General features: G+C 47.9%; 2 protein-coding genes across 4 annotated transcripts in view; one reads left to right on the forward strand and one right to left on the reverse strand.

The window, feature by feature from the left end:
• The first annotated feature begins 1,622 nt into the window (after nucleotides 1-1,622).
• ddx18 (DEAD (Asp-Glu-Ala-Asp) box polypeptide 18) lies at nucleotides 1,623-15,192 on the forward strand. Of its 3 annotated transcripts, none has more exons than XM_079254880.1 (14): nucleotides 1,623-1,763; nucleotides 8,753-8,917; nucleotides 9,003-9,110; nucleotides 10,089-10,224; nucleotides 10,295-10,395; nucleotides 10,474-10,673; nucleotides 10,750-10,864; nucleotides 10,959-11,098; nucleotides 11,175-11,336; nucleotides 11,487-11,639; nucleotides 11,721-11,834; nucleotides 11,916-11,972; nucleotides 12,046-12,223; nucleotides 14,589-15,192. In XM_079254880.1, exons 1-14 carry the CDS (start codon nucleotides 1,646-1,648, stop codon nucleotides 14,732-14,734), a joined length of 1,893 nt encoding a protein of 630 aa, XP_079111006.1. In that variant the 5' UTR covers nucleotides 1,623-1,645; the 3' UTR covers nucleotides 14,735-15,192. The 3 variants fall into 3 exon arrangements, with proteins under 3 accessions (XP_079111006.1, XP_079111005.1, XP_079111007.1); XM_079254879.1 differs by having other exon boundaries at nucleotides 1,632-1,763; nucleotides 8,750-8,917; XM_079254881.1 differs by lacking the exon at nucleotides 11,175-11,336 and having other exon boundaries at nucleotides 1,632-1,763; nucleotides 8,750-8,917.
• Nucleotides 15,135-22,679, reverse strand: part of LOC306767000 (glycerol kinase-like) — a 37,169-nt gene continuing 29,624 nt past the window's right edge. Inside the window, exons 18-19 of the mRNA XM_079254882.1 lie at nucleotides 20,600-20,686; nucleotides 15,135-15,267 (exon numbers count right to left, since the gene is read on the reverse strand). Coding sequence (XP_079111008.1) covers nucleotides 15,254-15,267; nucleotides 20,600-20,686 — 101 coding nt within the window. The 3' untranslated portion in view covers nucleotides 15,135-15,253. The remainder of the gene's footprint in view (nucleotides 15,268-20,599; nucleotides 20,687-22,679) is intronic.

A 22,679-nucleotide genomic window follows, 5' to 3' on the forward strand; every position in this document is an offset into this window, starting at 1 on the left:
TAAAAAAACACAACCAGCTGAACCAAGTGACTACAGACCAGTTGCCCTGACATCTCACATCATGAAAGTCCTGGAGAGACTCTTACTGGCTCACCTCAACAAGCAAGTAAACACCTTTCAGGACCCATTCCAGTTTGCATATCGTAATGGACTTGGGGTTGAAGATGCCATCATATACCTGCTCCAGAGAGCACAGTCTCATCTGGACCATTCAGGCAGCACTCTGAGGGTCATGTTCTTTCATTTCTCAGTGCTTTTAATACCATTCAGCCTGCTTTGTTATGTGAGAAGCTCCATAAATTCCAGGTGGATACCTCCACAACCACCTGGATCTATGACTACCTCACAAACAGACCCCAGTTTGTGAGACTGAAAGGTTGTGTGTCTGAGATGGAGGTCAGCAGCACTGGTGCACCACAAGGAACTGTACTCTGGCCATTCCTCTTCACTCTGTACACCTCAGACTTCCAGTACAACTCTGAGTCCTGTCATCTGCAGAAATACTCTGATGACTCTGCAGTTGTGGGGTGTATCAGGGATGGACAAGAAGCAGAGTACAGAGAACTGGTCAGTCAGTTTGTTAAATGGTGCGGTGACAATCATCTCATATTAAATAGCAGCAAAACAAAAGAGATGATTGTTGACTTCAGGAGGAAGAAGAATAAACAAAGCACTGTTTCCATCCTGGGAGAGGAGGTGGAGGTGGTGGAGGAATACAAGTATCTTGGAGTTCAGCTGGACAACAAACTGGACTGGAAATGCAACACTGACTACATCTACAAGAAAGGTCAGAGCAGACTGGACTTCTTAAGGAAGCTGAGATGGTTTAACGTCTGCACCAAGATGTTGCATATCTTCTAGAAGTCTGTTGTGGAGAGTGCAGTCAGCTTTGCAGCATCTGCTGGGGTAGTAGCATCAGAACCAGAGACTTGAAGAGAATCAACAAACTGATCCAGAAAGCTGCTTCTGTGCTTGGAGTAACTCTGGAGCCGCTGGAGCTGATTGTCCAAAGAAGAATGCTGCACAAGCTGATGAAGATGATGGAGGATTCTTCACACCCTCTCCACAACACAGTGATGAAACAACAAAGTGTGTTCAGTGAGAGGCTTCTTCAGGTCCGATGTAAGACTGAAAGATACAGAAGATAATTCCTGCCAGCAGCCATCAGCCTCCAGAACAAGACCTCCTCTAGTTATTATTATTATTATTATCTACTACAATATTGAATTTCTCTTTGGGGATTAATAAAGTATTTTTCATTTCATTTCATTTCATTTCATTTCATTTCATATGATGTCTATGTATAGATTATGTCTATGTATATATGATGTCTATGTACAACTTATGTCTATGTATAATTTAAATATTACGTCTATCGCGGCAACAACTGTAACCAGAACTTGGAGTCCTGAAGATAAATGGAAAATTGAATTTATTAATACAGCATCAGTAAATAATATCAATTACACTGTACAGTCTACAGTCGGTGCCATTAAATATTTAGACACAAACTATATGTTTTTCTTCAGGCATTTTCATTATTTTTAGGCGAGGACCTTTTCATGTTTTTACTCAGGCAAACCAACAGGAAGCCGAAAGGTCCTCAGACGTCACGCTCACTCCCCACGTGTGGTGCTGAGAAACCATGGCGGACTTGCAGATGAAGCTCCTTCGGAAGAAAATTCAGAAAAGAAATGAGAAAAATAAAGAGCGGAAGATGTTGAAGCACGGCTCAGAAGAAGGAGCAGGAGGAGGAGAAGGAGGTGAGGACTGAAAATGTCTCTTTTTATTTCGGCGGTAAATGTTGAGCCAGCAGCCTTTCCTCCTCACGGAGACCAGTTTCACTTTGATCTGCTTAAATATTAAACTGGGAACCAGTCCTTCAACATTAAACTGGGAACCAGTCCTTTAATATTAAACTGGGAACCAGTCCTTTAATATTAAACTGGGAACCAGTCCTTTAATATTAAACTAGGAACCAGTCCTTTCATATTAAACTGGGAACCAGTCCTTTCATATTAAACTGGGAACCAGTCCTTTAATATTAAACTGGGAACCAGTCCTTTAATATTAAACTGGGAACCAGTCCTTTAATATTAAACTGGGAACCAGTCCTTTCATATTAAACTGGGAACCAGTCCTTTAATATTAAACTGGGAACCAGTCCTTCAACATTAAACTGGGAACCAGTCCTTTCATGTTAAACTGGGTACCAGTCCTTTAATATTAAACTGGGTACCAGTCCTTTAATATTAAACTGGGAACCAGTCCTTTAATATTAAACTGGGAACCAGTCCTTTAATATTAAACTGGGAACCAGTCCTTTAATATTAAACTGGGTACCAGTCCTTTAATATTAAACTGGGAACCAGTCCTTCAACATTAAACTGGGAACCAGTCCTTTAATATTAAACTGGGAACCAGTCCTTCAACATTAAACTGGGAACCAGTCCTTTCATATTAAACTGGGAACCAGTCCTTCAACATTAAACTGGGAACCAGTCCTTCAACATTAAACTGGGAACCAGTCCTTTAATATTAAACTGGGAACCAGTCCTTTAATATTAAACTGGGAACCAGTCCTTTAATATTAAACTAGGAACCAGTCCTTTCATATTAAACTGGGAACCAGTCCTTTCATATTAAACTGGGAACCAGTCCTTTCATATTAAACTGGGAACCAGTCCTTTCATATTAAACTGGGAACCAGTCCTTCAACATTAAACTGGGAACCAGTCCTTCAACATTAAACTGGGAACCAGTCCTTCAACATTAAACTGGGAACCAGTCCTTCAACATTAAACTGGGAACCAGTCCTTCAACATTAAACTGGGAACCAGTCCTTCAACATTAAACTGGGAACCAGTCCTTCAACATTAAACTGGGAACCAGTCCTTCAACATTAAACTGGGAACCAGTCCTTCAACATTAAACTGGGAACCAGTCCTTTAATATTAAACTGGGAACCAGTCCTTTAATATTAAACTGGGAACCAGTCCTTTAATATTAAACTGGGAACCAGTCCTTCAACATTAAACTGGGAACCAGTCCTTCAACATTAAGCTGGGAACCAGTCCTTTAATATTAAACTGGGAACCAGTCCTTTCATGTTAAACTGGGAACCAGTCCTTTCATGTTAAACTGGGAACCAGTCCTTTAATATTAAACTGGGAACCAGTCCTTTAACATTAAACTGGGAACCAGTCCTGTAATATTAAACTGGGAACCAGTCCTTTAATATTAAACTGGGAACCAGTCCTTTAATATTAAACTGGGAACCAGTCCTTCAACATTAAACTGGGAACCAGTCCTTTAATATTAAACTGGGAACCAGTCCTTTCATATTAAACTGGGAACCAGTCCTTCAACATTAAACTGGGAACCAGTCCTTCAACATTAAACTCGGAACCCGTCCTTTCATATTAAACTGGGAACCAGTCCTTTAATATTAAACTCGGAACCCGTCCTTTCATATTAAACTGGGAACCAGTCCTTCAACATTAAACTGGGAACCAGTCCTTTCATATTAAACTGGGAACCAGTCCTTTCATATTAAACTGGGAACCAGTCCTTTCATATTAAACTGGGAACCAGTCCTTTAATATTAAACTGGGAACCAGTCCTTCAACATTATACTGGGAACCAGTCCGTTAATATTAAACTGGGAACCAGTCCGTTAATATTAAACTGGGAACCAGTCCTTTCATATTAAACTGGGAACCCGTCCTTTAACATTAAACTGGGAACCAGTCCTTTAATATTAAACTGGGAACCCGTCCTTTAACATTAAACTGGGAACCAGTCCTGTAATATTAAACTGGGAACCAGTCCTTTAATATTAAACTGGGAACCAGTCCTTTAACATTAAACTGGGAACCAGTCCTTCAACATTAAACTGGGAACCAGTCCTTCAACATTAAACTGGGAACCAGTCCTTCAACATTAAACTGGGAACCAGTCCTTTAATATTAAACTGGGAACCAGTCCTTTAATGTTAAACTGGGAACCAGTCCTTCAACATTAAACTGGGAACCAGTCCTTTAATATTAAACTGGGAACCAGTCCTTTCATGTTAAACTGGGAACCAGTCCTTTCATGTTAAACTGGGAACCAGTCCTTTAATGTTAAACTGGGAACCCGTCCTTTCATGTTAAACTGGGAACCCGTCCTTTCATGTTAAACTGGGAACCAGTCCTTTCATATTAAACTGGGAACCAGTCCTTTCATATTAAACTGGGAACCAGTCCTTTCATGTTAAACTGGGAACCAGTCCTTTCATATTAAACTGGGAACCAGTCCTTTCATATTAAACTGGGAACCAGTCCTTTCATGTTAAACTGGGAACCAGTCCTTTCATGTTAAACTGGGAACCAGTCCTTTCATGTTAAACTGGGAACCCGTCCTTTCATGTTAAACTGGGAACCCGTCCTTTCATGTTAAACTGGGAACCCGTCCTTTCATGTTAAACTGGGAACCAGTCCTTTCATGTTAAACTGGGAACCAGTCCTTTCATGTTAAACTGGGAACCCGTCCTTTCATGTTAAACTGGGAACCAGTCCTTTCATGTTAAACTGGGAACCCGTCCTTTCATGTTAAACTGGGAACCCGTCCTTTCATGTTAAACTGGGAACCAGTCCTTTCATGTTAAACTGGGAACCAGTCCTTTCATGTTAAACTGGGAACCAGTCCTTTCATGTTAAACTGGGAACCAGTCCTTTCATGTTAAACTGGGAACCAGTCCTTTCATGTTAAACTGGGAACCAGTCCTTTAATATTAAACTAGGAACCAGTCCTTTCATGTTAAACTGGGAACCAGTCCTTTCATATTAAACTGGGAACCAGTCCTTTCATATTAAACTGGGAACCAGTCCTTTCATATTAAACTGGGAACCAGTCCTTTCATATTAAACTGGGAACCAGTCCTTTAACATTAAACTGGGAACCAGTCCTTCAACATTAAACTGGGAACCAGTCCTTCAACATTAAACTGGGAACCAGTCCTTCAACATTAAACTGGGAACCAGTCCTTCAACATTAAACTGGGAACCAGTCCTTTAATATTAAACTGGGAACCAGTCCTTCAACATTAAACTGGGAACCAGTCCTTCAACATTAAACTGGGAACCAGTCCTTCAACATTAAACTGGGAACCAGTCCTTCAACATTAAACTGGGAACCAGTCCTTCAACATTAAACTGGGAACCAGTCCTTTAATATTAAACTGGGAACCAGTCCTTTAATATTAAACTGGGAACCAGTCCTTTAATATTAAACTGGGAACCAGTCCTTTAATATTAAACTGGGAACCAGTCCTTCAACATTAAACTGGGAACCAGTCCTTCAACATTAAGCTGGGAACCAGTCCTTTAATATTAAACTGGGAACCAGTCCTTTAATATTAAACTGGGAACCAGTCCTTTCATGTTAAACTGGGAACCAGTCCTTTAATATTAAACTGGGAACCAGTCCTTTAATATTAAACTGGGAACCAGTCCTTTAATATTAAACTGGGAACCAGTCCTTCAACATTAAACTGGGAACCAGTCCTTCAACATTAAGCTGGGAACCAGTCCTTTGATATTAAACTGGGAACCAGTCCTTTCATGTTAAACTGGGAACCAGTCCTTTCATGTTAAACTGGGAACCAGTCCTTTAATATTAAACTGGGAACCAGTCCTTTAACATTAAACTGGGAACCAGTCCTGTAATATTAAACTGGGAACCAGTCCTGTAATATTAAACTGGGAACCAGTCCTGTAATATTAAACTGGGAACCAGTCCTGTAATATTAAACTGGGAACCAGTCCTTTAATATTAAACTGGGAACCAGTCCTTTAATATTAAACTGGGAACCAGTCCTTCAACATTAAACTGGGAACCAGTCCTTTCATATTAAACTGGGAACCAGTCCTTTCATATTAAACTGGGAACCAGTCCTTCAACATTAAACTGGGAACCAGTCCTTCAACATTAAACTCGGAACCCGTCCTTTCATATTAAACTGGGAACCAGTCCTTTAATATTAAACTCGGAACCCGTCCTTTCATATTAAACTGGGAACCAGTCCTTCAACATTAAACTGGGAACCAGTCCTTTCATATTAAACTGGGAACCAGTCCTTTCATATTAAACTGGGAACCAGTCCTTTCATATTAAACTGGGAACCAGTCCTTTAATATTAAACTGGGAACCAGTCCTTCAACATTATACTGGGAACCAGTCCGTTAATATTAAACTGGGAACCAGTCCTTTCATATTAAACTGGGAACCAGTCCTTTCATGTTAAACTGGGAACCAGTCCTTTCATATTAAACTGGGAACCAGTCCTTTCATATTAAACTGGGAACCAGTCCTTTCATATTAAACTGGGAACCAGTCCTTTCATATTAAACTGGGAACCAGTCCTTTCATATTAAACTGGGAACCAGTCCTTTCATATTAAACTGGGAACCAGTCCTTTCATATTAAACTGGGAACCAGTCCTTTCATATTAAACTGGGAACCAGTCCTTTCATATTAAACTGGGAACCAGTCCTTTAATATTAAACTGGGAACCAGTCCTTTAATATTAAACTGGGAACCAGTCCTTTCATGTTAAACTGGGAACCCGTCCTTTCATGTTAAACTGGGAACCCGTCCTTTCATGTTAAACTGGGAACCCGTCCTTTCATGTTAAACTGGGAACCAGTCCTTTCATATTAAACTGGGAACCAGTCCTTTCATATTAAACTGGGAACCAGTCCTTTCATATTAAACTGGGAACCAGTCCTTTAATATTAAACTGGGAACCAGTCCTTTCATATTAAACTGGGAACCAGTCCTTTCATATTAAACTGGGAACCAGTCCTTTCATATTAAACTGGGAACCAGTCCTTTAATGTTAAACTGGGAACCCGTCCTTTCATGTTAAACTGGGAACCCGTCCTTTCATGTTAAACTGGGAACCCGTCCTTTCATATTAAACTGAGAACCCGTCCTTTCATATTAAACTGGGAACCAGTCCTTTCATATTAAACTGGGAACCAGTCCTTTCATATTAAACTGGGAACCAGTCCTTTCATATTAAACTGGGAACCAGTCCTTTCATGTTAAACTGGGAACCAGTCCTTTCATGTTAAACTGGGAACCAGTCCTTTCATGTTAAACTGGGAACCAGTCCTTTCATATTAAACTGGGAACCAGTCCTTTCATATTAAACTGGGAACCAGTCCTTTCATATTAAACTGGGAACCAGTCCTTTCATATTAAACTGGGAACCAGTCCTTTCATGTTAAACTGGGAACCAGTCCTTTCATATTAAACTGGGAACCAGTCCTTTCATATTAAACTGGGAACCAGTCCTTTCATATTAAACTGGGAACCAGTCCTTTCATATTAAACTGGGAACCAGTCCTTTCATGTTAAACTGGGAACCAGTCCTTTCATGTTAAACTGGGAACCCGTCCTTTCATGTTAAACTGGGAACCAGTCCTTTCATGTTAAACTGGGAACCCGTCCTTTCATGTTAAACTGGGAACCCGTCCTTTCATGTTAAACTGGGAACCCGTCCTTTCATGTTAAACTGGGAACCAGTCCTTTCATATTAAACTGGGAACCAGTCCTTTCATATTAAACTGGGAACCAGTCCTTTCATATTAAACTGGGAACCAGTCCTTTCATATTAAACTGGGAACCAGTCCTTTCATATCAAACTGGGAACCAGTCCTTTCATGTTAAACTGGGAACCAGTCCTTTCATGTTAAACTGGGAACCCGTCCTTTCATGTTAAACTGGGAACCCGTCCTTTCATGTTAAACTGGGAACCAGTCCTTTAATATTAAACTGGGAACCCGTCCTTTAATGTTAAACTGGGAACCCGTCCTTTCATGTTAAACTGGGAACCCGTCCTTTCATGTTAAACTGGGAACCCGTCCTTTCATGTTAAACTGGGAACCCGTCCTTTCATGTTAAACTGGGAACCCGTCCTTTCATGTTAAACTGGGAACCAGTCCTTTAATATTAAACTGGGAACCCGTCCTTTCATGTTAAACTGGGAACCCGTCCTTTCATGTTAAACTGGGAACCCGTCCTTTCATGTTAAACTGGGAACCCGTCCTTTCATGTTAAACTGGGAACCCGTCCTTTCATGTTAAACTGGGAACCCGTCCTTTCATGTTAAACTGGGAACCCGTCCTTTCATGTTAAACTGGGAACCAGTCCTTTCATGTTAAACTGGGAACCAGTCCTTTCATGTTAAACTGGGAACCAGTCCTTTCATGTTAAACTGGGAACCAGTCCTTTCATGTTAAACTGGGAACCAGTCCTTTCATGTTAAACTGGGAACCAGTCCTTCAACATTAAACTGGGAACCAGTCCTTTCATGTTAAACTGGGAACCAGTCCTTCAACATTAAACTGGGAACCAGTCCTTTCATGTTAAACTGGGAACCAGTCCTTCAACATTAAACTGGGAACCAGTCCTTCAACATTAAACTGGGAACCAGTCCCTGTAAACATCAGTGGCAGTAAACTGGCTGAAAGTTATCCGGATCACCACCAAACTGAAATCCGTTCTCCTGTTTCTAACAACCCCTGAAAATGTCATGAAAGTCTGTCCATAATTCTTGAACACAGACAGAGAGACCGACGCAGGTAAAAACGTGACTTCCTTGGCGGAGGTTACCAGGAGGAGTAACAGGAATGTTCTACCTAAACTGGAACATAGACTGGAGACTCTGTGTGTCACCTGGTTCATGTGCTGTCTGTTGCAGTAGGGGTTGACGAGGAGCCCACCTTCAGCTGTCAGCCAGATAGCCAGGCCAAAAAGAAAGCGAAGCAGCAGGCTGGGGGGTGTGAGGAGGGGGTCGCCACGGAGGAAACGGCTCTGAAGAAACACAAGAAGAAAAAAAGAAAGCCGATGACTGCGGGTGAACCACCAGGTAACAGCTGTGGGAGTTCAGGACTCTGGATCTGCTTCACCAGTTTTACTGATAGTTCTAATGACTTTTCCACGTCTGGGTTCAGCTGAGAAGAGAGGAAAGACTCAGGAAGAGGAGGAGGAAGATCCAGCAGAGGAGCGTGGACTGGATGAGGAAGAGGAAGATCAGCCTGAGCTGCCATCTGGTTTAACAGGTATGATGGAAGCAGGTAACCAGGTCAGCCTGATGCGCCACTCTGTGCTGCGTTTCTATTGGCTGCCTGGATGAAGTGGATCACAGATCACGTGTCTGAACTTCATCTCAGTGACGATAAACAACATGAATGTCATATTTTCTATGTGGAGAAATCAGAGGGACTGAAGATGTTTCTAGCAAGATGAGATGTCCAAAAGACGTCCTGCTGGCTCAGAAATGACGGCATGTTGGCGTCTGCAGCTGTTTAACGTCATGTCTCTCAGATTAACGGTCCGCTACGTCATGTTAACGTCACGTCTCTTCAGTTTACGTTCCGCTACGTCATGTTAACGTCACGTCTCTCCAGTTTACGTTCCGCTACGTCATGTTAACGTCACGTCTCTCCAGTTTACGTTCCGCTACGTCATGTTAACGTCACGTCTCTCCAGTTTATGTTCCGCTACGTCATGTTAACGTCACGTCTCTTCAGTTTACGTTCCGCTACGTCATGTTAACGTCACGTCTCTCCAGTTTACGGTCCGCTACGTCATGTTAACGTCACGTCTCTCCAGTTTACGTTCCGCTACGTCATGTTAACGTCACGTCTCTCCAGTTTACGTTCCGCTACGTCATGTTAACGTCACGTCTCTCCAGTTTACGTTCCGCTACGTCATGTTAACGTCACGTCTCTCCAGTTTACGGTCCGCTACGTCATGTTAACGTCACGTCTCTCCAGTTTACGTTCCGCTACGTCATGTTAACGTCACGTCTCTCCAGTTTACGTTCCGCTACGTCATGTTAACGTCACGTCTCTCCAGTTTACGTTCCGCTACGTCATGTTAACGTCACGTCTCTCCATGTCATACACACATCTGCGTTAAAATGTAGCTGGAATTTTACATGCATGTGAAGAACGGGAGGAAGAGGCCTCCTTGTTGGTCAGCCTGGGTCCAGCTGAGACTTGGTCTAACACTGATGCTGGATCCTTGTCTTACAGGAGCGTTCGAGGACACGTCATTCTCCTCCCTCGCCGAGCTGGTGAGCGAGAACACGCTGAAGGGAGTGAAGGAGATGGGCTTCCAACACATGACGGAGATCCAACACAAGAGCATCCGCCCACTGCTGGAGGGGAGGTACGATGGCACGTCACCTGAATGATGATAACATCAGCGTTGTGCTTAGCGTTTATCTGCTCTCCTGCAGGGATGTTCTGGCTGCTGCTAAGACAGGAAGTGGCAAAACGCTGGCCTTCCTCATCCCTTCTATTGAACTGATTTACAAGCTGAAGTTCATGCCTAGAAACGGTGAGTCGCTTATCCGAGCCTCAGAGCTGTGCTGCTGCTTCTGTTTGGTCTGACTCGGGAACGTGGTCCTGTCACCAGGAACCGGTGTGGTGATCCTCTCTCCCACGCGGGAGCTGGCCATGCAGACCTACGGGGTGCTGAAGGAGCTCATGACCCATCACGTGCACACCTACGGGCTAATCATGGGGGGCAGCAACCGCTCTGCTGAGGCCCAGAAGCTGGCCAACGGGGTCAACATCCTGGTGGCCACGCCAGGCCGTCTTCTGGACCACCTGCAGGTGACGGTTGCTGTAGAAACACTTTTATTCTCTCTGTTTTCTCTCCTCTAACGACGAGCTTGCGACTTCCCCCCAGAACACCCCCGGCTTCATGTTCAAAAACCTCCAGTGTCTGATCATCGACGAGGCCGACCGGATCTTAGAGGTGGGCTTCGAGGAGGAGTTGAAGCAGATCATCAAGCTTCTGCCGAGTACGTTCCTGTTCCGCCTCCCTCCTGCCATCCCAGCGTTCCCAGCATGCAAAGCTTCATCCTCGTTCACACTCTGCTTGTGTCTGACGTCTAGAGAAGAGACAAACCATGCTGTTTTCAGCCACTCAGACCAGAAAGGTGGAAGACTTGGCTCGGATCTCCCTGAAGAAGGAGCCGCTGTATGTCGGGGTAGATGATAACAAAGACAAAGCTACGGTGGACGGTCTGGAGCAGGTATGGTCTGACTCGTCTGTCTCAGGGCTTCTCGGGAGGGGGAGGCGTTCTCTAAACGCATGGTGCGCCGTTTCAGGGCTACGTGGTGTGTCCGTCGGAGAAACGCTTCCTGCTGCTTTTCACCTTCCTGAAGAAGAACCGCAAGAAGAAACTGATGGTGTTTTTCTCCTCCTGCATGTCGGTTAAATTCCACTATGAGTTGCTGAACTACATCGACCTTCCCGTCATGGCCATTCACGTAAGGCGCCGCTCGCTGCAACGCTAACGCCAGCGCTACCGTGCAGAGCGGCTTCCAGGCTGGTCACCTGTCAGCTGGAAGGCGTTTGGATGGGGCGACCGGACATCCGCTGGTCAACCTGCAGAGCTCTTCCTGTGTCTCACCCTGCAGGGAAAGCAGAAGCAGACCAAACGGACCACCACCTTCTTCCAGTTCTGCAACGCAGACTCAGGCATCCTGCTGTGTACAGATGTGGCGGCTCGAGGACTCGACATCCCAGAGGTGGACTGGATCGTCCAGTACGACCCCCCTGACGACCCCAAGGTCGGAAACATTGTAGAGTTTTATTTAAAGTAGACGCAGTAAAGAGCTGTGTGGTGTTGAAGCTTCTGCTGCTGCTTTCAGGAGTACATCCACCGGGTGGGCCGAACAGCCCGCGGCGTCAACGGCCGAGGCCACGCCCTCCTCATCCTTCGGCCTGAAGAGCTCGGGTTCCTCCGCTTCCTGAAGCAGGCCAAGGTCTGGTTTTTGTCCTGTCTCACACATCCAGCTGTCATGGTTTAGATGTGACCTGATGAAGCCTCGCTGGTGTCTGTTCAGGTCCCGCTGAGCGAGTTTGAGTTTTCCTGGAGTAAAATCTCCGACATCCAGTCCCAGGTAAAGACCTCTGACTTCCTGCAGCAGAAAAGCTTCATGGCAGGAGTTTAACCCCAAAGCTCTTCTGTTCCAGCTGGAGAAGCTGATTGAGAAGAACTACTACCTCCACAAGTCGGCCCAGGAGGCCTACAAGTCGTATGTGAGGGCGTACGACTCCCACTCGCTCAAGCAGATCTACAGCGTCAACACACTCAACCTCCCCATGGTGGCGCTGTCCTTCGGCTTCAAAGTTCCTCCATTTGTTGACCTCAGTATCCTTTTCCATCCCGACATGTGTCTCCTCTTCCTGCCAGCATTTTACAGGCTCCAACCTGCTTCTCCGCCATCAACCAGGTTTATGTTTGGTTCCAGTTTAACTTTCAGGGAAAATTCAGTTTTTTTATTTTGAAAATAGAACATTTTATACGTTTTTCTAACAGAAAAGATAAGAAATAAAACAAGAGTCCAGGTTCTGCTAAAAACTGATGCAGAGGTAGGCTGGTTGACCGGAAACCACTGAGGTTCCGGGACGCTACACCAGAACCGGGACCAGAACCGGGATCACACGCCACCGCGCCTTCAGATTCACAACGTGTTTGCATGTAAAAAAAAAAACGGCACATGCAGCTTTTTACGGTTTAAAATACGGCGTTAATTTACGTTTACGATGCTGCACGCCGCTGCACGCCGCTGGACGCCGCTGCACGCCGCTGCACGCCGCTGCACGCCGCTGGACGCCGCTGCACGCCGCTGGACGCCGCTGGACGCCCCTGCACGCCGCTGGACGCCGCTGGACGCCCCTGCACGCCGCTGGACGCCGCTGGACGCCCCTGCACGCCGCTGGACGCCCCTGCACGCCGCTGGACGCCGCTGCACGCCGCTGGACGCCCCTGCACGCCCCTGCACGCCCCTGCACGCCGCTGCACGCCGCTGCACGCCGCTGCACGCCGCTGGACGCCGCTGGACGCCGCTGGACGCCCCTGCACGCCGCTGCACGCCCCTGCACGCCGCTGCACGCCGCTGGACGCCGCTGCACGCCGCTGCACGCCGCTGGACGCCCCTGCACGCCGCTGGACGCCGCTGGACGCCGCTGGACGCCGCTGCACGCCCCTGCACGCCGCTGCACGCCGCTGCACGCCGCTGGACGCCGCTGGACGCCGCTGCACGCCGCTGCACGCCGCTGGACGCCCCTGCACGCCCCTGCACGCCGCTGCACGCCGCTGGACGCCGCTGCACGCCGTTGGACGCCGCTGGACGCCGCTGCACGCCGTTGGACGCCGCTGCACGCCGCTGGACGCCGCTGCACGCCGCTGCACGCCGCTGCACGCCGCTGGACGCCGCTGCACGCCGCTGGACGCCCCTGCACGCCGCTGCACGCCGCTGGACGCCCCTGCACGCCGCTGGACGCCGCTGCACGCCGCTGGACGCCCCTGCACGCCGCTGGACGCCCCTGCACGCCGCTGCACGCCGCTGGACGCCGCTGGACGCCGCTGGACGCCGCTGGACGCCGCTGCACGCCGCTGGACGCCGCTGCACGCCGCTGCACGCCGCTGCACGCCGCTGGACGCCCCTGCACGCCGCTGGACGCCGCTGGACGCCCCTGCACGCCGCTGCACGCCCCTGCACGCCGCTGCACGCCGCTGGACGCCGCTGGACGCCGCTGCACGCCGCTGCACGCCGCTGGACGCCCCTGCACGCCGCTGGACGCCGCTGGACGCCGCTGGACGCCGCTGCACGCCCCTGCACGCCGCTGCACGCCGCTGCACGCCGCTGGACGCCGCTGGACGCCGCTGGACGCCGCTGCACGCCGCTGCACGCCGCTGGACGCCCCTGCACGCCCCTGCACGCCGCTGCACGCCGCTGGACGCCGCTGCACGCCGTTGGACGCCGCTGGACGCCGCTGCACGCCGTTGGACGCCGCTGCACGCCGCTGGACGCCGCTGCACGCCGCTGCACGCCGCTGCACGCCGCTGCACGCCGCTGGACGCCGCTGCACGCCGCTGGACGCCCCTGCACGCCGCTGCACGCCGCTGGACGCCCCTGCACGCCGCTGGACGCCGCTGCACGCCGCTGGACGCCCCTGCACGCCGCTGGACGCCCCTGCACGCCGCTGCACGCCGCTGGACGCCGCTGGACGCCGCTGGACGCCGCTGGACGCCGCTGCACGCCGCTGGACGCCGCTGGACGCCGCTGCACGCCGCTGCACGCCGCTGCACGCCCCTGCACGCCGCTGGACGCCGCTGCACGCCGCTGGACGCCCCTGCACGCCGCTGGACGCCGCTGGACGCCCCTGCACGCCGCTGGACGCCGCTGGACGCCGCTGCACGCCGCTGCACGCCGCTGGACGCCGCTGCACGCCGCTGCACGCCCCTGCACGCCCCTGCACGCCCCTGCACGCCGCTGCACGCCGCTGGACGCCGCTGCACGCCGTTGGACGCCGCTGGACGCCGCTGCACGCCGTTGGACGCCGCTGCACGCCGCTGGACGCCGTTGGACGCAGAAATAACCAGTGTTCATGTCGGTGCAGGTTGAAAGCAGCATCAGTTCCACCACAGTCCATAGTTTGAGAAAAAAAAAGAAGTTTTCTTTGTTCCAGCAACCAGGACATGTCGACTTTTCTTTAACGCTCCTGTCCAGATGTTCACAGCAGTAAAGGTGTGAAGCTGCAGAAACGAGGAGGTGGAGGCGGCTTCGGATACCAGAAGTCGAAGAACGTGCACAAGTCCAAAATCTTCAAGCACGTAAACAAAGGAAGCAGAGACAAGCGTCAGTTCTCCCGCTGAGAGGAAACGCCTCCAGCGTTTCTGCTGCCGTGTTTCATCCTCTCATTTACTCCCTAGATATTATCTGTAGCTTTTTATGTGACAGAATGACGACACGTCACCATGTTCTCAGTTTTATTCTATATTAATCACAGCATCATGATTGACGTATTTCCAGGGTTGTACTGCAGATCAGCAGACATCCAGCTCGGAACACATCGGCTGCTTTTCCCACCAGCTCACAGGGAAGATCCTGCTCCAGAAACCATCGTCAGGACCTGGGTTAGTGGGACAGGACCAGCACTGTGCTGGTTTATGGGTAGTCAGCAGTATGTACAGAGGAAGCAGGTCAATAAACATGTATTGGTTCAGTAGTGCAACTCTGCTTGAACTTTTCTCAGAAGAATGTTCCCTTATGGAAGCTCGCTGGTGGTTAGAGAGCCGGGTGGACATGGAGCGGTCCAGGTCTGAAGGCACTGAGCAGGTTTCCTCTGGCAGCGCTGCTCCATACTTTCCCACTTGTGGTTCCAACCCGTCTCATCACTGCTGTTGGTCTGGAACATGAAACGACGTGTTAGCCACAACAAAACGGAGGACCGGCCCAAATCCAGGTTTTCCTCAGAGATCAATAGTCTGGAGGAAAAGACTGATAAAGTCACACAGCCCCAAAGTAAAACGTAGGATTTATAAATATATCTTTTATCCCCAGCAGAAGATGAACATCACACGATGAGACGCGTTTTATCATTGGTGGAAAAAAGTCTGCAAGTCTTTCACTGGTTTAGCAGCTAAACCAGTAAAAACTTCCCGTCTGAGAAACTGGATCTAAATATTCAGAAAAATGTTCCTCAGAGTTTAAAGATCCTCTATGTAGAAAATTATCAGAAGGAATCTCTGTATGCTGGGACCAGTGTGGATGCTGGTGATCTTCTGCATTATAACATGATTCTCTACTGGAAACCAGTGCATGGACTCAGGAAGCTTCCAGAAACCAGTGTGAACCCAGTTCAGGCTAAAATCCACACATGCAGGTTAAAGCTCCATCATATGTGAAGAGGATCCAGAAACACGCCGTCTTCTCTGGACCAAAGCTCATTTAAAATGTTCTGAGTGGAAACCTGGATGAAGATGTGGAATAGTTTGTGGACAGCATGGACGGCGTGTCCTGCAGACTAAAGAGGAGAGGGAGCATCCAGCTTGTTATCAGCCTGGAAGGAAGACGTTGCAGATTCCACCATGCTGGACCACATCCTGCATCAGTTTCACCATCTGCCATGTTTATCTTTTACTGGGAGGCAACAATGGATTCATAAGACTATAAAATTAAATTCTGATTTTACACAAAATGGGGGTTGTACACACACGCACACAATCTCCCAAGAGTACACCCCTTCACATTTCTGCAAACATATCTGTACATGGGCTGACACTACAGAAATGACACTTTGGTATCAGTGTGCAGCTTGTATAACAGTCTGAAAACACTCTCCCCTCAAAATAACTCAACACAGCCATTAATGTCTAACCTGCAGGCAACAAAAGTGAGTCCACCCTAAGTAAACGTGTCCAAACCAAATTTGCCATTTTCCCTCCCTGGTGTCATGTGATGCATTAGTGTTACAAGTCCTCAGGTGTGAATGTGGAGCAGTTGTGTTAAATGAGCTGTTTTTGCTGTGAGAAGCTCATCCTGGTCACTGGGAGTTCAACATGGCGCCTCATTGTAAAGAACTTTGAGGATCTGAAAGGATTGTTGCTCAACATAAAGATGGCCTTGTCTATAAGAAGATTGCTGTCATCCTGAAACTGAGCTGCAGCACGGTGGCCGAGACCCCACAGCGGTTTACCAGGACCGGTTCCACCCAGAACAGGCCACGCTGTGGTCGACCTGAGAAACTGAGCGCACATGCTCAGCGTCGTGTCCAGAAGTTGTCTTTGAAACATAGACGTCTGAGTGCTGCCAGTACTGCTGCAGAGGTGAAGGGATGGGTGGTCGGTCTGCTAGGGGTCAGACCATACGCTGCACGCTGCATCAGACTGGTCTGCATGGCGGTCGCCCCAGCGGGAAGACTCTTCTGAAGATGATGCACAAGAAAGCCTGCAAGCAGTTCGCTGAAGGACATGGATTACTGGATCCAGGTCCTGTGGTCTGACGAGACCAAGATAAACCTGTTTGGTTCAGATGGTATTTGGCAGAAACCAGGAGAGGAGTCAGACAAGTGTGTCTAGCTAACAGTCAAACATGGTGATGGGAGTGTCATGGTCTGGGGTTGCATGAGAGCTTCCGGCACTGGGGAGCTACAGATTGTTGAGGCAACACTGAATGCCAACATGTACTGTGACATGTACTGTACTCAGAAACTGGGCCCAGGGCAGTATTCCAACATGACGACCACAAACACACCTCCAAGACTGCCACTGCCTTCCTAGACAAGCTGAGGGGAAAAGATGGCCGCTGCCTTCCTAGACAAGCTGAGGGGAAAAGATGACCGCTGCCTTCCTAGACAAGCTGAGGGGAAAAGATGACTGCTGCCTTCCTAGACAAGCTGAGGGGAAAAGATGCCCGCTGCCTTCCTAGACAAGCTGAGGGGAAAGGACGATCGCTGCCTTCCTAGACAAGCTGAGGGGAAAAGACGACCGCTGCCTTCCTAGACAAGCTGAGGGGAAAAGACGACCGCTGCCTTCCTAGACAAGCTGAGGGGAAAAGGTGACCTCTGCCTTCCTAGACAAGCTGAGGGGAAAAGATGACCGCTGCCTTCCTAGACAAGCTGAGGGGAAAATAGAAGGATGGCCATGGATGTCTCCAGACCTAAACCCGATGGAGCACCTATGGGGCATCCTCAAATGAAAGGTAGAGGAGGAAAAGGTCTCAAACATTCCCCAGCTCCGTGATGTCGTCATAGAGGAGAGGAAGAGGATTCCTGGGGCAACTCCATGCCCAAGAGGGTTAAGGCAGTGCTGGAAAATGATGGTGGCCACACAAAATATTGACTCTGTGGGCCCAGTTTGGACATGTTTACTTAGGGTGGACTCACTTTTGTTGCCTGCAGGTTAGACATTAATGGCTGTGTTGAGTTATTTTGAGGGGAGAGTGTTCTCAGACTGTTATACAAGCTGCACACTGATACCAAAGTGTCATTTCTGTAGTGTCAGCCCATGTACAGATATGTTCGCAGAAATGTGAAGGGGTGTACTTACTTTTGTGAGATAATGTGTGTGAGTGTGTGTATGTATATATATATGTATATACATATATATATATATATGTATGTATGTATACGGTGGCACAGTGGTTAGCACTGTGGCCTCACAGCAAGAAGGTCACTGGTTTGATCCTCGGCTGGGGCGGGGTTTGGTCAGTGGCCTTTCTGTGTGGAGTTTGCATGTTCTCCTCCTCCTGTGTATGCGTGGGTTCTCTCCGGGTTCCCCGGCTTCCTCCCACCATCCAAACACATGCATGTTAGGTTAATTGGTCACTCTAGATTGCCCCTAGGAGGGAGTGTGAGCGTGAGTAGTTGTTCATCTCTCTGTGTGTCCCTGCGATGGACTGGCGAGCTGTCCAGGGTGTACCCTGCCTTTCACCCAAAGCCAGCTGGGATAGGCTCCAGCTTCCCCGCGACCCTGAATTGGAATAAGTGGTTTAGAAAATGAATGAATATATATATATATATATATATATATATATATATATATATACACTATTCACAAAAAGTTAGGGATATTCAGCTTTTGGGTGAAATTTCCCAACAAGCCTAAAATGCATTCAAACCTGTACAGGTGAACTTAATGTGATCTTCTCTAAGCTTTTAAATGCACATGTCCAACTGTTAAATGTTTGAATAAATTTTGCACAAGTTGCTGTTCTCTAACAAGGAGCTTAACGGCAAAAATCACGGCAGGTGTGTGATCCTTGAATTGACCAATAAATGTCCTGGTTCAGTTAGAGCTGGTGTTTAAACAGTTGTCCTCATCATGCTGTTCACATTTTGACATCATGAGACCAAGACGACACCTAACAATGGAACAACAGTCCCTTGCCATTGCCATGCTTCAAACAGGACGTTCTCAGGCAGAAGTGGCCACTGAGCTTGGAGTGTCACAGAGTGTCATCAGCAGGTTGCAACAGAGATATGGAGAGACTGGAAGAGTCACAGAAAGGCCTAGAAGTGGACGTCCTTTGGCCACATCCCGTGCTGATGACCGCTACATTGTGAACACTGCCCTGAGAAACCGGATGATGAATGCCACTCAACTCCAGGCACGTTTAAGAGAGGTGAGAGGCACCCAAGTGTCACGTCAGACCATTCCAAACCGTTTCCATCAGCGTGGTCTGCGTGCTAGACGACCTGCACGGGTACCTGACCACACCACCAGGCACAGGCATCATCGTCTTGCATGGGCCAGGGAGCATTTACGCTGGACGAGGAACCAGTGGGCCTCAGTGCTGTTCTCTGATGGAAGTCGATTCACACTGAGCAGAAATGATGGCCGGCAACGATGTTGGAGACGTCAGGGAGAGCGCTATGCATCAGCCACTGTTGTCACCAGGCCAGCTTTTGGTGGTGGCGGTGTTACAGTGTGGGCAGGGGTGTCCACTTGGTACAGAACTGCCCTACTCTTTGTGAATGGTACAGTGACAAGCCCATACTACCTGAATAACATCATTAATCCAGTGATTGTGCCCCTACATGAACAGGCCTAATTTCATCTTCATGGACGACAATGCTCCTGCTCATCGAAGCCGCATCATCAGGGAACGGCTGTTGGAGACTGGTGTACCTCAAATGGAACGGCCTGCACTCTCTCCAGACCTGAATCCCATTGAAAACCTGTGGGATCAGCTGAGCCGTCGTGTAGAGGCTCGAGACCCTGCACCCCAGAACCTCAATGACCTGAGGGCTGCCCTTCAAGAAGAGTGGGATGCCATGCCTCAGCAGGCAATAAGTTGCCTTGTGAACAGCATGAGACGTCGTTGTCAAGCTGTAATTGATGCTCAAGGGCACATGACCAGATATTGAGACGTTCACATTTTTTGTTGTGGTGTAACTACCATTGTTGTTACCTTTTGTGTTGGATGAATTTTTTGAGATGAGGAAATCAGTAGTGCATCCTTCTACTTAAATGTCTTACTTTTATGATATTATATCACTGTAGCATGAACATATTGCATTTTCCATAAATTTCACCTGAAAGCCAAATATCCCGAACTTTTTGTGAGTAGTGTGTGCGTGTATATATATATATATATAATATATATATATATATATATATGTATGTATATATGTGTGTGTATATATATATATATATGTATATATATATATATGTATGTATATATGTGTGTGTGTATATATATATGTATATATATATATATGTATATATGTATATATGCATATGTATGTATATATATATATATATATATATATATATACACACACACACACATACACACATATATATACACAAATTGAAACATGCATTCCAGTAACATGCAACCTAAAAAGTGCACGGCTGTGAAATGAGTACTGCAGGATTCAGTCGTTTTACCTGCAGAACTATTTTTTCTTATTAATATTCAATCACGCTGAAACCATCTTCATCATACATCCATGGTGCTGATGCATGTATGAAGATCAATCTGTGGGTCACACACCGTGTTAGTAGATGTTTACATGTCACCATGCTAAAGCCAACAAGTGTCTCATGCTCTGTAGGGGTCCACTCTGATAGGGAGAGGGGTGGGAGGTACATCCCAAGGGGCACCGTTCATCTTCTTTACTACACCTATTGTCAGCAAGGGAGAAAGCATCCAAGATCGATGAAAATAAGACTCCTGCACCTGGTCACTTTATGTTCAGGGAAAATGCTGGGAAATATCACAGATTTACATACCGTTGCCGTTGTAGCAGACCTCTGTAGTCTCCCAGTTCATGGCCTTCTGGACAGCCTTCTTCCATCGAGCAAAGCGAAACTCGCTTTCTGTTTCATGGCAAGATGCACATTTAGATTGAAACTCGGGGACTTTACTCATAAACAAGTTTTGTCCCCTAGATGGCAGCCATTAGTTATACATAATCCATCATGCCTGACCAGGAATATGATCTGTCACATCAAAAAACACATAGAATAAAACATTTTCTAAGCATTTCCTTCACATCTACTCAATTATCAACAATTGGGGGCAAAAACAAAAATAAATGATTAAATAAAAAAAAACAACAACAAAATCAAATTATGTGGCTGAGTTTAATACTTTCCCATCCTAATATTCACTCTTATGAATCTGTTACTATATCTGCACATAAATATATAAACATTTTCTAATGTTATGTTTTCTAATGCTGTTAGCATTTAACTTAAAACTATAACGAGACAAATACTTGTCATTAAAAAAAAAAAACTTGTCTGAAATTTTACTATATTCTCTTTAACGAAATGTACTGTTTTCTTACCCTGAAAACCACAACACAGCTGCCTGACAGCTGGCTAACAGCTGGCTTAAAAACCGCCTGACAGCTGGCTAATAGCTGGCTAAATACCGCCTAACAGCTGCCTAAGTACCGCCAGACAGCTGGCGAAAAACTGCCTGACAGCTGGCTAACAACTGGCTAAATACATCCTGACAGCTGGCTAACCGCTGGCTAAAAACAGCCTGACAGCTGGCTAATAGCTGGCTAAATACATCCTGACAGCTGGCTAACCGCTGGCTAAAAACAGCCTGACAGCTGGCTAAAAACCACCTGACAGCTGGCTAAGTACCGCCAGACAGCTGGCGAAAAACCACCTGACAGCTGGCTAAGTACCGCCAGACAGCTGGCGAAAAACTGCCTGACAGCTGGCTAACCGCTGGCTAAATACATCCTGACAGCTGGCTAACCGCTGGCTAAAAACAGCCTGACAGCTGGCTAAATACATCCTGACAGCTGGCTAACCGCTGGCTAAAAACAGCCTGACAGCTGGCTAAAAACTGCCTGACAGCTGGCTAAGTACCGCCAGACAGCTGGCGAAAAACTGCCTGACAGCTGGCTAACAACCACATGGCAGCTGGCTAACGGTTGGCTAAAACTGCCTGGCAGCTGGCTAACAACCACATGGCAGCTGGCTAACGGTTGGCTAAAACTGCCTGGCAGCTGGCTAACAACCACATGGCAGCTGGCTAACGGTTGGCTAAAACTGCCTGGCAGCTGGCTAACAACCACATGGCAGCTGGCTAACGGTTGGCTAAAACTGCCTGGCAGCTGGCTAACAACCACATGGCAGCTGGCTAACGGTTGGCTAAAACTGCCTGGCAGCTGGCTAACAACCACATGGCAGCTGGCTAACGGTTGGCTAAAACTGCCTGGCAGCTGGCTAACAACCACATGGCAGCTGGCAAACGGTTGGCTAAAACTGCCTGGCAGCTGGCTAACAACCACATGGCAGCTGGCTAACAGTTGGCTAAAACTGCCTGGCAGCTGGCTAACAACCACATGGCAGCTGGCTAACGGTTGGCTAAAACTGCCTGGCAGCTGGCTAACAACCACATGGCAGCTGGCTAACGGTTGGCTAAAACTGCCTGGCAGCTGGCTAACAACCACATGGCAGCTGGCTAACGGTTGGCTAAAACTGCCTGGCAGCTGGCTAACAACCACATGGCAGCTGGCAAACGGTTGGCTAAAACTGCCTGGCAGCTGGCTAACAACCACATGGCAGCTGGCTAACGGTTGGCTAAAACTGCCTGGCAGCTGGCTAACAACCACATGGCAGCTGGCTAACGGTTGGCTAAAACTGCCTGGCAGCTGGCTAACAACCACATGGCAGCTGGCTAACGGTTGGCTAAAACTGCCTGGCAGCTGGCTAACAACCACATGGCAGCTGGCTAACGGTTGGCTAAAACTGCCTGGCAGCTGGCTAACAACCACAAGGCAGCTGGCTAACGGTTGGCTAAAACTGCCTGGCAGCTGGCTAACAACCACATGGCAGCTGGCTAACG

The sequence above is a fragment of the Telmatherina bonti genome, assembly GCF_933228915.1.
Source record: "Telmatherina bonti genome assembly, chromosome: 15".
Taxonomy (NCBI): domain Eukaryota; kingdom Metazoa; phylum Chordata; class Actinopteri; order Atheriniformes; family Telmatherinidae; genus Telmatherina; species Telmatherina bonti.

Coding starts and splice junctions, on each gene's coding strand:
- ddx18 (XM_079254879.1), top strand. CDS start 1,646: ATGGCGGACTTGCAGATGAAGCTCCTTCGGAAGAAAATTCAGAAAAGA. Junction 10,225..10,294: donor CGCCCACTGCTGGAGGGGAG/GTACGATGGCAC, acceptor GCTCTCCTGCAG/GGATGTTCTGGCTGCTGCTA. Junction 10,396..10,473: donor GAAGTTCATGCCTAGAAACG/GTGAGTCGCTTA, acceptor TCCTGTCACCAG/GAACCGGTGTGGTGATCCTC.